Source organism: Nyctereutes procyonoides, unplaced genomic scaffold (genome assembly GCF_905146905.1).
Source record: "Nyctereutes procyonoides isolate TBG_1078 unplaced genomic scaffold, NYPRO_anot_genome, whole genome shotgun sequence".
NCBI lineage: Eukaryota > Metazoa > Chordata > Mammalia > Carnivora > Canidae > Nyctereutes > Nyctereutes procyonoides.
In genome coordinates this window covers 74,397,879-74,409,998 of record NW_026575140.1, presented here as the reverse complement: position 1 = coordinate 74,409,998, position 12,120 = coordinate 74,397,879, and the positions used below count along the sequence as shown (strand labels likewise).

The following is a 12,120-nucleotide window of genomic DNA, read 5'->3' as shown; positions in this document are numbered from 1 at the left end:
CCCCGGCCCCGCCCCCATCCCGAGCGCGGCGGCCCGCGGGGTGGGCTGCAGCGGGGGCGCGGGCGGCCGCACGCAGACACGGGAGAGTCGGGGGCAGGCGGCAGCTTTATTGGCGCGGCTCAGCGGCCGTTGCGGGGCCCGTGCAGCTGCTTCATCACGTCGGCCAGCATGCGGTTGCACAGCGCGGCGTAGGGGTTGAGCAGCACCAGCTGGCGCCGCGCGAACGAGCTGCCCAGACGCGCCGCCCGCTCGAAGTCCCCGCGGGCGTCGTCGTCCCGGCCCTGCAGCCGCGCCAGGAGCCCGCGCTGCACGAAGCCCTGGCGGGCGGCGCGGCCCCGGCCTCCGCTCAGCGCCACAGCGCGCTCCAGGTCCTCCAGGGCGCCTGCGGACGGACGGACGGACGGCGGGGGGTCAGGGCCCAGCCACCTGCCCTTGCTCTCGCCCCTCCGCTTGGGCATCGCGACCCTCCCCGCACACACGGCGGCCTGGACAGCTTGGCAGGACTCGCCCCGGGCTGCCCCGCAGTCTCCAGTGGCAGAGTGGGCACTGACCCCCCTTTTACACCCAAACACGGAGGTGCGGGGGCGATTCTGGACGGTCCCTGTGCTCATGGGCCTGGCCGTTTATTCCACTCGTTTGCTGTTTGTTAAGCGTCTACCCTGCCCCGAGTGACTGACTCTGAATCTCAGAGCCTGAAAAAACTGCCATGTACTGATCACCATTTCTTAGAAAGACCATCAAATTCATTTCTCTTAATTTTCGTTCTGAAGGCATTTCACTTATTCATTGTATGCTGTAAGCCTGTTCTTCCCGCTGGCTGCCTTTCCTCATCCTTTATCTCCTGGATCTTCGTTATTCTGTATTTTCATGAAAGGAGATCTTGGAAACCAGAGCTGGCCCTGGACATTTTCACGTTTATCATTGTCATACAAAATACTTGGAGGAGGCCTTAGAACTCAGCGCAACATCAGGCAGCCGGCTGGTAGCACTTTAGCGCCCAGCTGGAGTGTTTCTGGGCTCTGCCTCAGTTCACGCTCTCTCGTCTACAGGGCTGTCAGGGTGCTCGAGGGGCTCCTGCATCATCCTACAGAGAGGCCCATCTCTAGAGGTCCTGTTTCTGTGTGTTTTGATTCCAGAACCCAGCAGGGGCTATGCTCCCCAGGCCATTCTAGATAACTAAGAAGCTCTTTGATCACAGTGTTTCTGGGTTTCCTTCCAAGGAGCTCATCTGGAGGAATCAAAAGCCTTTTCCAGGCAACATCACTTCTGTTTCTCTCTGGGATTCTGGTCTTTGTTTTTTGTTGTGGTTGTTGTTGTTTTAAGATTTTATTTATTTATTCATGAGAGACACACAGAGGGAGGCAGAGGCACAGGCAGAGGGAGAAGCAGGCTCCATGCAGGGAGCCCGATGTGGGACTCGATCCTGGGACTCCAGGATCAGGCCCTGGACAGAAGGCAGGTGCTAAACCACTGAGCCACCCGGGGATCCCAGATTTAGGTCTTTGGACAGTCCCTGGCTGTTTTTACAGCCTGGCCCAGCCCTGCCCTGCACAATCCAGGTAACAAAGCCTGGGAAAGGGACCCTTGGTTCCCCACTGTTCCCAGAGTGGAGTCCAAACTCCCTGGGACTGGTATTCCTGGCCTCAGGAGCACTTGATCACCCTCTGGTCTCCAGCATGGCCTCCTCTGTCCCATTGTCCCCATTATAGTGTAACCCAAGTGCAGCAGCTTTGATCCAGTCAGTCCCCAGTTCAAATCCTCTGATGAGTCCCCATATTTTCAAGACACAGTGCAACCTGTGCCTATCACCCCCAGTCCTTCACCATCAGACCCTTATTTACTTCTGCAGACTCTACCCTCCCACCATTCCCCATTCCAGCCAGTCTGGAGATCTGGAGTTCCCTGTACCTTTTCATTCCTTCTGGGTCTCTACAGGCTGTACTGTCCTCCACCCCCTCCATCCAGCTATCTCCACCTCTGGGCAGCCCAGGTGGTTTAGCGCCACCTTCAGCCCCGGGTGTGATCCTGGAGACCCGGGATCAAGTCCCACATCGGGCTCCCTGCATGGAGCCTGCTTCTCCCTCTGCCTGTATTTCTGTCTCTCTCTCTCTCTGTGTCTCTCATGAATAAATGAATAAAATCTAAAAAAAAAAAAAAAAAAAAGCCACCCTGTGGAACCTGAGTGACTCAGTTGTTGAGCATCTGCCTTTGGCTCAGGGCATGATCCCGGGGTCCTGGGATTGAGTCCTTCATCGGGCTCCTGGCAGGGAACCTACTTCTCCCTCTGCCTATGTCTCTGTCTCTTTCTCTGTGTCTCTCCTGAATAAATAAATAAAAATAAATAAATAAAACCTCTACTCCTCAGGAGCAGATACCCTGTTGACCCACCCAGCTCGTTAGACACAAAATCAGAGCTATGTGTCTGTCGTACCCCCTGGACTGTGAGCTTGAGAAGCACCGACTCTGGAGCCCGGCCCACCTGGTTCAAACCCCAGCTCGGCTCCAGTGTCTTCAACTGTAAACTGGAGGTAACGATAGCACACACCTTCTGGGGTTGTGGCGAGGATTAAATGAGTTACTAGAGCTTACATGGCAAGTGCCGGAGTCCTGGCACGTAGTCGTTGCTGTACGCAGTCCGTCTGGCAGGTTTGTCCCAATGCCCAGCCCACCGCTACAGTAGTAGACTCTCATTACATGTTTGCTAAATAAACGAGTGGAATGCAGTCTCTTCTGACTTTGACAATTGGCTCGAGAGATAAGCAGGGCCCGTAAGATCTCTCAAGTCAGAACAGAGGTTCCAGGACAGGTTCGTGGCTCCCCAGCCCCACAAGCCCTGGCTCTCCGGTCTGTGGCCTCCAGGGCCCCTCCGTGGAAGCGCCAGGGCATCTCCCCTCACCTGCCACGTCTCCTTGCAGCCGGCGGGCCTGGGCCCGGTTGTTGTAGGCGGAGGCCCTCTCGGGCAGCAGGTCAATGGCTTGGCCAAACCTCTCCAGGGCTGTGCTGAGGTGGCCGGCCTCCGCGGCCATCACCCCCTGGAGCTCCAGGGCCTTGGACTGCTCCAGCTGCGCTCGAGGAAAAACCTCATCTGTGTCAGGGAGAGAGCCGGGAGGGGACGGTGTGCAGGTGGGAGCCAGGAGCAAAAGCCACGCTGGGCTTCGGAAAGCCGCGGCCTGAGCCGGAGCCGGCTGGGCTGGGGTGTGGGTCACTGCAGGAGTCAGATGCCGGGTCATGGCCCGGGGAGCCGAGGTGTCCGAGGTCGCAGGCATGTCTACGTTCTGAAGGGACCCGGGAAAGGGGCTTTGGCTGCTCATTGCCCCGACTCCTTAGCTCAAGGTCACACGGACCCTAAATCGCCCAGCTGGGACTTGAACCCAGGTCTTTCTGGCTCTTTGGCCTGTCCCCATTTTGTTCTACTACACCGCCTCCAACACGGAGGCCGCCAAGGCCCGCGGGTCATGAAAATCACGTGGGACGTATCCCTCAGCTTTTCAGACCGCAGTTTCAGTGAGACGGAGGCTTCTCTCCTTTAGAAACAAAGGTCATCAAAAGTCCTGATGGGGGTGGGGTCGGGGGTTGGCGCTTGGCCGACTCAGGCTGAAGAGCAGGCAACTCCTGATCTCAGGGTCCTGAGCTCAAGCCCCATGTTGGGCACAGAGCTTACTTAATTAAAGAACAAAACCAGGGCATCTGGGTGGCTTAGTGGTTGAGGGGCTGCCTTCAGCTCAGGCCGTGATCCTGGGGTCCTGAGATCGAGTCCCGCATCGGGCTCCCCACAGGGAGCCTGCTTCTCCCTTCTGCCTATGTTTCTGCCTCTCTCACGAATAAATTCTAAAAATCTTAAAAAATAAAACCAAAAAACTCCGGGTGGGGGTAGAAGGCCTCATTAAAAAAAGAAACTCCAGGTGGGGGTGTAAGGCCCCATTAGAGGCTGAAGGAAGGGCCGGTGGGTGCATTCCCTCTGTGGAGGGCTTAGCTCAGTGCTGGGCTTGCTGAGGTTTGTGTTGAGGTCAGTACCCTTCAACTGAGCCACCCCTGCCCTTCCATTCTCTGTGTTGAGAAAGGCCCTGTTGGAACAAAGATGTGAGTTGAGCATTTCCTACCCCCCCACCCTATCGCCCCTTCTCCCCAGCACAGCTGGGCTGGGATTATGGGCTGAGTTACCTGGTGAGGTCAAGTTCAGAAGTATGAGGCCTGAAGGACAAACTGTGACTTTCTCCTTTGGGCAGAGATGCTTGCCAAGCCTCCACCAGCGCACTAAGTGCATGCGGACCTCTGGCATTCCAACCTCATCATCACCCAAGGGTCATGGAACAAGGGGTCTTGCTAGACCACCGTCCTCTGCCGCCCCGGTGAGGCTGGCCAGCGTGGCACGCTCTAGTCCAAGGTCGAACTCACCTTCATCTACTTCTTCCTTCTCCACCTCCTCTTCCACGTCCAACCCAACAAGGTCTCCAAACGGGGTGTCGGGGTTGAAGATGGCCCGCAACACTGCCTGGTCATTTGGAGTCCCCATGGTGCTCAACTCCCAAATCCCAGAAGGTGACTCGGGATAGAGAAGGGAGGAAGGAGGGGGGCTGAGCCTCGCAGCCAGCTGATCTAGAGGGCAAGGTTCTGTTTGAGGCTCGTCCCTGTGAGGAGTGTCTTCCATTCCTGAGCTGTACTGTAAACTCAACCTCATTTGGCCTGGGGTTAGCAACCCTGGCTTGCAGAATATTTACAAATAGTGTTCAACTGCCTTCCCACCCCCACCCCAAGTCTTAGGGGAACAGAGTAAAAGAATCCAATTTCTGCCGTAAGGTGGAATGAAGCAGAGAGGGTGCTGCTCAGGTTCTTTCTGAACTGCTTGCATTTTAATATATTCATAGACCAAGAGAAAAATCCTTGGAAGCCCTCTTGACCGCCCATGGATTTTAAAAAAAGGCGGGGGGGGGGGGGGGTTGCTTACGGGAGGTAAAGCTCTTTCATTGTCCTCTTGACTCCTTTTCCATATCCAGGCGTAATTGGGTCCTGAACACACACCACTGATGAGTAGGGTTAGAAAACACAGTTCGGACAATCAGTGTGGAGTGGGGCCAGAGGAAGGCAGGGCAGGGTAATTTAACAAGTTAGCTTTAAAAGAAGAGAAGAGTCGCAGGTACTTTGCAATCAGGTCACAGGCCACTTGCTGCTGCTCTCCCCTCCCCACCTCCTCCATCCCACCCAAAGCCAAAAGAAAGCTTGATCATGTGCAGCAATAAACTTGACATGTTTATTAATTAAACTATCACTTAAATAAAAAAAAGTGCATAGAAAATAAACATGTTTAAAAACTCCTTTTTTTTTTTACAACTATGTACACTTTTTACTTTTACATTCAGTCTTTCGTAGAGAGCTTTCAGCATTATTATTTTTTGAACTATTAAAGTATTTTCCTTCATCCCTGTCACAGGGAGTTAACACTGATGGACTTTAGACACATTTTTTTTCTTTTTTTTTTTTCTCTTTTTCTCTAACCAGAAGCTTGGAAGAACACAAGGAAAAAAAAAAAAACAAACCCAAAAGATCTGTTATACATGAACAAGTTGTCAAGAAATGTCTTATTTCTAGAAAAGAAGCTTGTCATCTGTTGAGCTTTTGAAACAATTATTCAACTACCTGTATTTACTAAAGAGACTGTTAAAAGTTCAATGAAAGAAACACCACAAGTCTATTTTCTTGGTTGGAAAGACAGAACTAGAGTACCTCGGAAACAAGATACCAAGAAAGCACAGAACACAATTTCCCCCTAAATGCAGGTGGTAACCCCAACATTCATAACCAAAAATAGAGAAAACAAGGCGTACAGGTACGGACTGGGACATTCATGGGCAGAAAAAATCCGGGTGACACCGTGTCTGCATTCCTCTCTGATCCTAGGAACAGACTGCTTTACCGCCCCCCTCTGTGGTTTGGGTGTCCCCTCAACTCCGGGGGATCAGAGGGGTGCCAGACTGACATTTTCCTGCCACTACTAGCAACTGTAACACAATCCTTATCTATAGTGTTAAGAGAATTAAAAGCCATGGACTGAACTAGGCTTTGTTACATGGTGCATTACTCTATTAGTTCCTATATATATCATATTTATATTTATTTGAAAACCAAAACAAAACAAAACAAAGTTGAAAGTTTTCAGAGTGTGAGACTTGACTGGTGTATTCATGATTCGGCACAAAAACCATCTGCTCAAATAACCTTGTATTGCTTTAAAATGAAGGAAATGAAACATAAAATTACACCCAGCCCTTTGCAATGACCCGCTTTTCCTTTAAAAAGAAAAAAAACCAAAAGACCCCACAAAACCCCCAAACTTGATTTCTAGTTAAAAAAAAAAAATCCCAAATCAAACTTAAAAGTTAACATCTGATAAGGTTTTGACCTTTAGTCTTTTCAGATATTTGATTGAACGTCAGTCCTTTAGAAAGATACATTCATTAAAAGATTTTTTTTGTTTTTTTTTTTTTGTTTTTTTTTGTTTTTTTTTTTTTTTTTTTTTAATGTTGTTGTAGATTTTAAATCAAAGGAGCTGCATGGTGCTCACTGCATTGGCCGGGGGAAGGGGGGGTGTGGTTTGACAGAGGCAAGCGGGGTGGTGGACTGTACCCCGGCAAAGGAGTCTGGTTGAAAACGTGTATATATATATATATAGCTGCCAGGGCTTCCCCCTTAATTCTGGTGATTGGTCTAAAAACCGGAGGGGCTGTGCTGGAGGTGGTGGACGGGAACAGAGGGAGCCCAGGGACCAGGTTCCGGCCATAAGGTCAGCGCCATGCAGCTGTTCTGGTTACACAGTTGTCACTGGCCACCAGGAAATGCAGCCACAACAGGTTCTAGCAGCAAAGCTCTAAGTGAGCGGGCTCTCACTGAGAACTGACCAGGCTTGCAGCTGTTACTCCTTAGGGATTCGGGATGCCCCTTGGGGGGATTCCTGGGAATGACCCACCACAGTTCCTCGGTCTGCACTTTTTGTGCGGAGATTCCCTTGGTCACTTTCAAAACAAACTCAGGTGTTTTTGGAGACAGATATGCCGGTTTGTTTTTGTTGTTTGTTTGTGTGTTTGTGTGTGTGTGTGTGTGTGTATGTGTGTTTTGCCTTCTATCCCTCTTGTAGGGAAACAGCTTATTTCCCCAAGTTGCTGGCAGGTATGCTGAGTTTTGGCAACGGACTCAAGGCTGAGCTAGAAGAGGAGTTACTCAGTTTCTATGGTTGACAGTTAGGGAGTGAAAAGGCAAGGCAAACCATCTGCAGCTGGCAAGAGAAGGAGAGATGTAGGTCCCTCCCCTGGCCTCAGGGGTCGGGACTGGTAGAAAGAGAATGAGGAGGGGGCTCACAGTACAGCATGGCCTAGCAGGGCAGTAACTAGGTCTATTTAGCTGAGTTTCCCCCACCCCCTGACTGGCCTTTGGGTCTTTCTCAAGGTGAATTCATGACCCATCAGTGCATTATCATTTCAGTAACAAATGCAGCTTAAGGTTTTTTTTCTTTAAAAAAAAAAAAAGGAATAAAAGGATTTACAAAAAAACCTCACACAGTGCAATAATAAAGGAAACCAGACACTAGTGGAACCCCTAGGGCCACAGTATCTTGTTCACGGGCAAAGGAGGAGGGAGGCGAGGTCTGGGTAGAGTGTTTTTCCCCAGGCCCCTGCTGGCACTTCTCCATGGTGACAAGGAAGTCTCTGCCATCCTGGCCACAGTGCTGGGCTCCCTGCACGACAGCGAAAACAGCGACAATGTTCCAGCAAAGCCACCAGACACAGTTCTTAAGGTCACGGAAGAACAGGAAGCCCAGGGTGGAAGGCACAGCAGAGCCATGAGTCCTGGGGCAGAGAGCGCAGGGCTGAGTCGTATTGCTTTGCTAGACTTCCGTGGGATTGGGCTTCTGGCCGGAGGGAAGGGCGCCCCGCCCTCTACTGGACTACACTGCTCTGAAACCCAGTGGCTGAAAAGGCAGAGGAGGATCTGCTTTATCGTGAGTGGTCAGACTGTGCTTCAGTTTCAACGGGCTGCCCCAAAAGAGGGCACGGGGGAATCCGTGGGTTCTTTGCAGGTATGAGGACTCGGTGGGCAGAGGGAAAGGGGATGAGGTGACCGATGAGGCAGATGGTAAATGTCAGGTTGCCATTCAACTGGGTTGTGATCTCGGAAGTAGGGCAAGATGGGGGAAAGGGAGCCCACACCGCTCACCACTCCGAGCTAATCCCTGGAGGGATGGAGAGAGTGCGGGAAAGGACAGGGACACTGCTGTGTCAGGATACTACCACAGCCTCTTGAGGAGCTTCAACACGGGGAGGAGGGGAGCGGCCCGATGGCGTAGGGTGACCTTCCTTGTCCGTTTATTGTCAAAGAGCAAACCCAGGACACGTTTATGTCAACAGGGCACAAACAAGCTACACATTAAACAACAAAGTACACCTTCCAGGGGGAAGTTGGGCAGGAAAAACCAGACTTTGTGTGTACAGCTGAATATTTTTCTCTAACTTCATCCTATGAAAATAAAAAATTATTAAAAACCGATCTTCTTTTAAATTAGGATAATACCGCGGTTTAAAAAATAGCCTTGTCATAAGTGCTTCTCCCTATGAAGTGCTTCTCATAGAAAAATATACAAAATATATTTACATTTATAAAACCTTAAATAGTAAACTGTAAACAGAACAGAGTAAAATCCAATGACTTAATTTAACAGGTTCAGGACACTGTCTTGGGGAAAGGAAGAGAAGAAACATTTGATGCTGTTTTGACCACATCCTAAGGAGTAATCAGGGCAGTAGTGTCATTTAATTTACTTCATCTGTGGATTTTGCCAGGTGGCCGAGGTCCCTCGGTACAAGGTGGTCTAGTTCCCAGGTTTTGGGCCTTGAAATCTGATTAGTGTTCTGCCTTCAACTGGACACCGACCGTTTAAAAATTAAGTCTTCCTATGTCTTAACAAGGGGAAAAATAAAGTTACCATGTCCTAGGAATGGGACCCAGGGGTCATCCTGGTTGTGATACTCTGGTTGTTGCATGATTCAGATCCTATTTAAATAATCTTCTGCTTCTAAAAAATCATGCTACATATATTTCTTTAAAACTCTCCATGGAGCTTTATGAAAACTCCAAATTCTGTCTGGTTATGGCCAATGGCTCCTGTCCACTTCCCCACTGGGAGTGCTTACAGGCTCAGGGATCGTCTTGTGGGCATATACGATGCCCGACCGGGAGTGTCCTTATGCAGGGAGTCACTCCCCTCTACCACCCAGAAAGAACGGGAAAGCAGTGGGATGAAACAGAGGGAACGAAGAAAGTGGAGGGAGGAGGAGGAGGAATGAGAGGGACACCGCTCCTATTGTCAAGAAAGGTAATTGGCTGAGATAAGGCTCATGGGGGTAACACTCCCACCTAAAGCCCACAGGCTCCGTGTTTGGTGATTAATTGGCACAACCCCAAGACAGCCTTTTGACACCAAAGGTGCTCAGAATCCTGTCTCCCAGCCATAAGTGAACTCTCAAGCAGGAGGATAGCAGGGAAACCACCAGTCCTTCTCTGTTTGTTCAACAGATGGTGGCTACAGGCTGGGCTGGCTGGCGAACTATCAGGTATCCAACCAACTCTGTATCAGGGGCCCTGGCTGACCCCTCGCATATAGTGCTTGGGAAAGGGCCAAGGTGAGGATGGAGACACTCAGGCCCAAGCTCCCAACATACCTAACCCTCCACAGGCTCCTTCCAGGCAAGTCTGCTAGCGACCCCATCTCCCATGCTTTAACGGCATCCAACCAGAGGGGCCCCAGTAGGAAGCCGGTCACAGATCTTTTCTTCGAGACCTCATCTCTCTCTCCAGGACTGTGATCACATGTATAATGTGAATATGGGACGCAAGGGGGCCCAGCCGTCACGGAGGCCCCTCAACTGTGCCCACTCAATCCTGGCACTCCTGGCTGCTGGCAAAGGCCTTCAGCAGTGCTTTGGGTGGCCCTGGGTCCTAGCACTCCAACGCTGGGGGACAGGAGCACAGGAGCAGCTTCAGTTGAGGAACTTCCGACATTTCTTGGCACCACAGTTGCAGGGGAGCTTGTTGCTGGCATCCTCGATGGGGAACTTATAGTCGTAGGTGAGCTCTTCCCCGCGGTAGATCTTGCGCATGGCGAAGATGACGATGTGTTTCTGCCCGTCAATGTTGATGACCCGAGAGTAGCAGTTGGGCTCACAGGAGTGATTGATGAAGCGGGCCGCATTTCCGTGCATGGTGGCGTCCACCACCTCCGAGTCATCGATCCGGAACATGTAGCAACCGATGCCCTACACGTGAAGGAGAAAGGGAGACCCCCTGTTATTGAGCACAGCTCGGGCTGGAGAGCATTGCCCATCCTTTTCCTGGTGTGGCCTACAGCTGTGGACGAAAAAAAAGTTTCTTCCGGTAAGATGTCCAGATTTCTCCCATCTTTCAAGATGCTTCTGTAGCAAATTCCTACATTATAGCTACTAGACTAGAGGTTTCTTAATGTCTCCACAGGAAAGAGAAACCTAAAACATCGTGTCATTAGGTGCTTTTGATCCTGGGATCCACTCAGACAAACCTTCAAAGAGTTTCCCTGTGTACTAGTCCTGAGGGTGGATTCTGAGTTTCTCCTGGGCCCAGCACAAAATTTAAAGGTGTCAAAATGTTAAAAAAAAAAAGGAAAGGAAAGGAAAAAAAGTATGTTTGAATTAATAAAGTATACTATTTCTTTTGGGATGTAGGGATCATATTTTAGGTTGATGGCCCCTTTCTACTTCCAACGCCAGAACTGGGACAGTGAAAAGTGAGACACTCACCTTGCTGTCATAATACTTCTCTCGCTTGTCAGTCTGGATGGAGCGGATGACATTGCCAGCATATTCAATCACCATCTCACCTGCATCAATGTTTCTTTTACAAAAAAGACCCCGGCCATGGATGGGAGACCTAAGACATAGAGATGGAAAAGAGATTGGCCACCGATTTCGCAAATCAGGTTAACCATGTTAAGTAAATAATGAATAAATAAATAAAACCTCCTGGACTGTCAGTGTCCCAGTAAGGACAGACCCTTGAAAAGAAAAAAAGAACCTGGACCCACTCGATTTGAGTATGTTACTTGTTCTAACAAAATGGCCAAAAATGAAAGATTTCTCCACTCTGTAGCCCACTAGAAGTAGCAATATTCTAACATTTACTATGTTAAAGCCCTTGTTCAATGCAAGGAGGGGCAGGATCCCAGGACATCAGGTCCCATTAATCATAGCTAGAAAAACCTCACTTACTGAATGTCACTCCAGTATTTAGCCCACTTTGATTTTGGAAAGCGATTAGTTTTCTGTAATTCCTTCTACAATTTTAGCCATACCTGTAGACACCAACTGCCTCCTTAGAAGTCTTTTTTAAGTGCCGGAAACGCATGGGCATTGGCAGATCCATACTAGTTGCCCTCCTAAAGAGACAAGGCATATTATTAATGAATTCTCTTCAGGAAATAATCAATTTTGAGTCTTGGATCGAAGGTTTCTAGAGAATATAACTCTATTATTCTCTTTGTTCAGTGCCAAGCATAACAAGTGTCTAATAAAATGAGGCCTATAATATACACAGTACTTTCCGACCATGGTAACTATGGTGACAGAGTATAATTTGGTTAAAGAAAATAAAATATACATCTTATAGTTATCTGAATGTCTCCTCTCCTCTGCCTGCCAGCTACTGCTACTTTAACACACTACACGTCAAGTCTTTTAAATGTTGTTATCTGGTAAATTCTGATCCAAGCAAAACTACACAGTGCCCCGAACAGCCAGAAGAGAGGGAAGCGAGTGTTCCTAACGACCAGCTCCACCCAAGACTTACCGAGCTGACTTCAGCTGTACCTCCTCCTCTTCCTCATCATTGGGGTTGTATTCAGGAGGCTGCCGATGTTTGGAAGCCAGGAAGTTAAACATGTCAAATGCTGACTTCCTGGAGCCAAAAGATTAAAATATGCTTTAATAAAAATCCTTTTAACAGAAGCAATAAAGGATCTCTTTGACAATGGAAACCTCAAAGGTTACGTGGGAAAATGATCCTATCATTAGATAATAAAAAACCCAAAGCTGCTTAAGAAAGAGA

At 49.6% G+C, this 12,120-nt stretch overlaps 2 protein-coding genes across 5 annotated transcripts in view; both read right to left on the bottom strand.

Moving 5' to 3' along the window:
- Positions 1–2: 2 nt before the first annotated feature.
- Positions 3–4,638, bottom strand: TTC36 (tetratricopeptide repeat domain 36). Its single transcript, XM_055305397.1, has 3 exons — positions 4,396–4,638; positions 2,897–3,085; positions 3–382 (listed from the first exon to the last, which is right to left on the bottom strand). The coding sequence occupies exons 1-3, from the start codon at positions 4,511–4,513 to the stop codon at positions 120–122; spliced, it is 570 nt and encodes a 189-aa protein (XP_055161372.1). The 5' UTR covers positions 4,514–4,638; the 3' UTR covers positions 3–119.
- A 596-nt stretch (positions 4,639–5,234) lies between these two features.
- KMT2A (lysine methyltransferase 2A) overlaps positions 5,235–12,120 on the bottom strand; it is an 88,510-nt gene continuing 81,624 nt past the window's right edge. For all 4 annotated transcript variants that reach the window (XM_055305379.1, XM_055305380.1, XM_055305381.1 and 1 more), the window contains 4 exons: positions 11,863–11,966; positions 11,369–11,452; positions 10,818–10,947; positions 5,235–10,301 (listed from right to left, as the gene is read on the bottom strand). In XM_055305379.1, the coding sequence (XP_055161354.1) occupies positions 10,026–10,301; positions 10,818–10,947; positions 11,369–11,452; positions 11,863–11,966 (594 nt within the window). In that variant the 3' untranslated portion in view covers positions 5,235–10,025. The remainder of the gene's footprint in view (positions 10,302–10,817; positions 10,948–11,368; positions 11,453–11,862; positions 11,967–12,120) is intronic.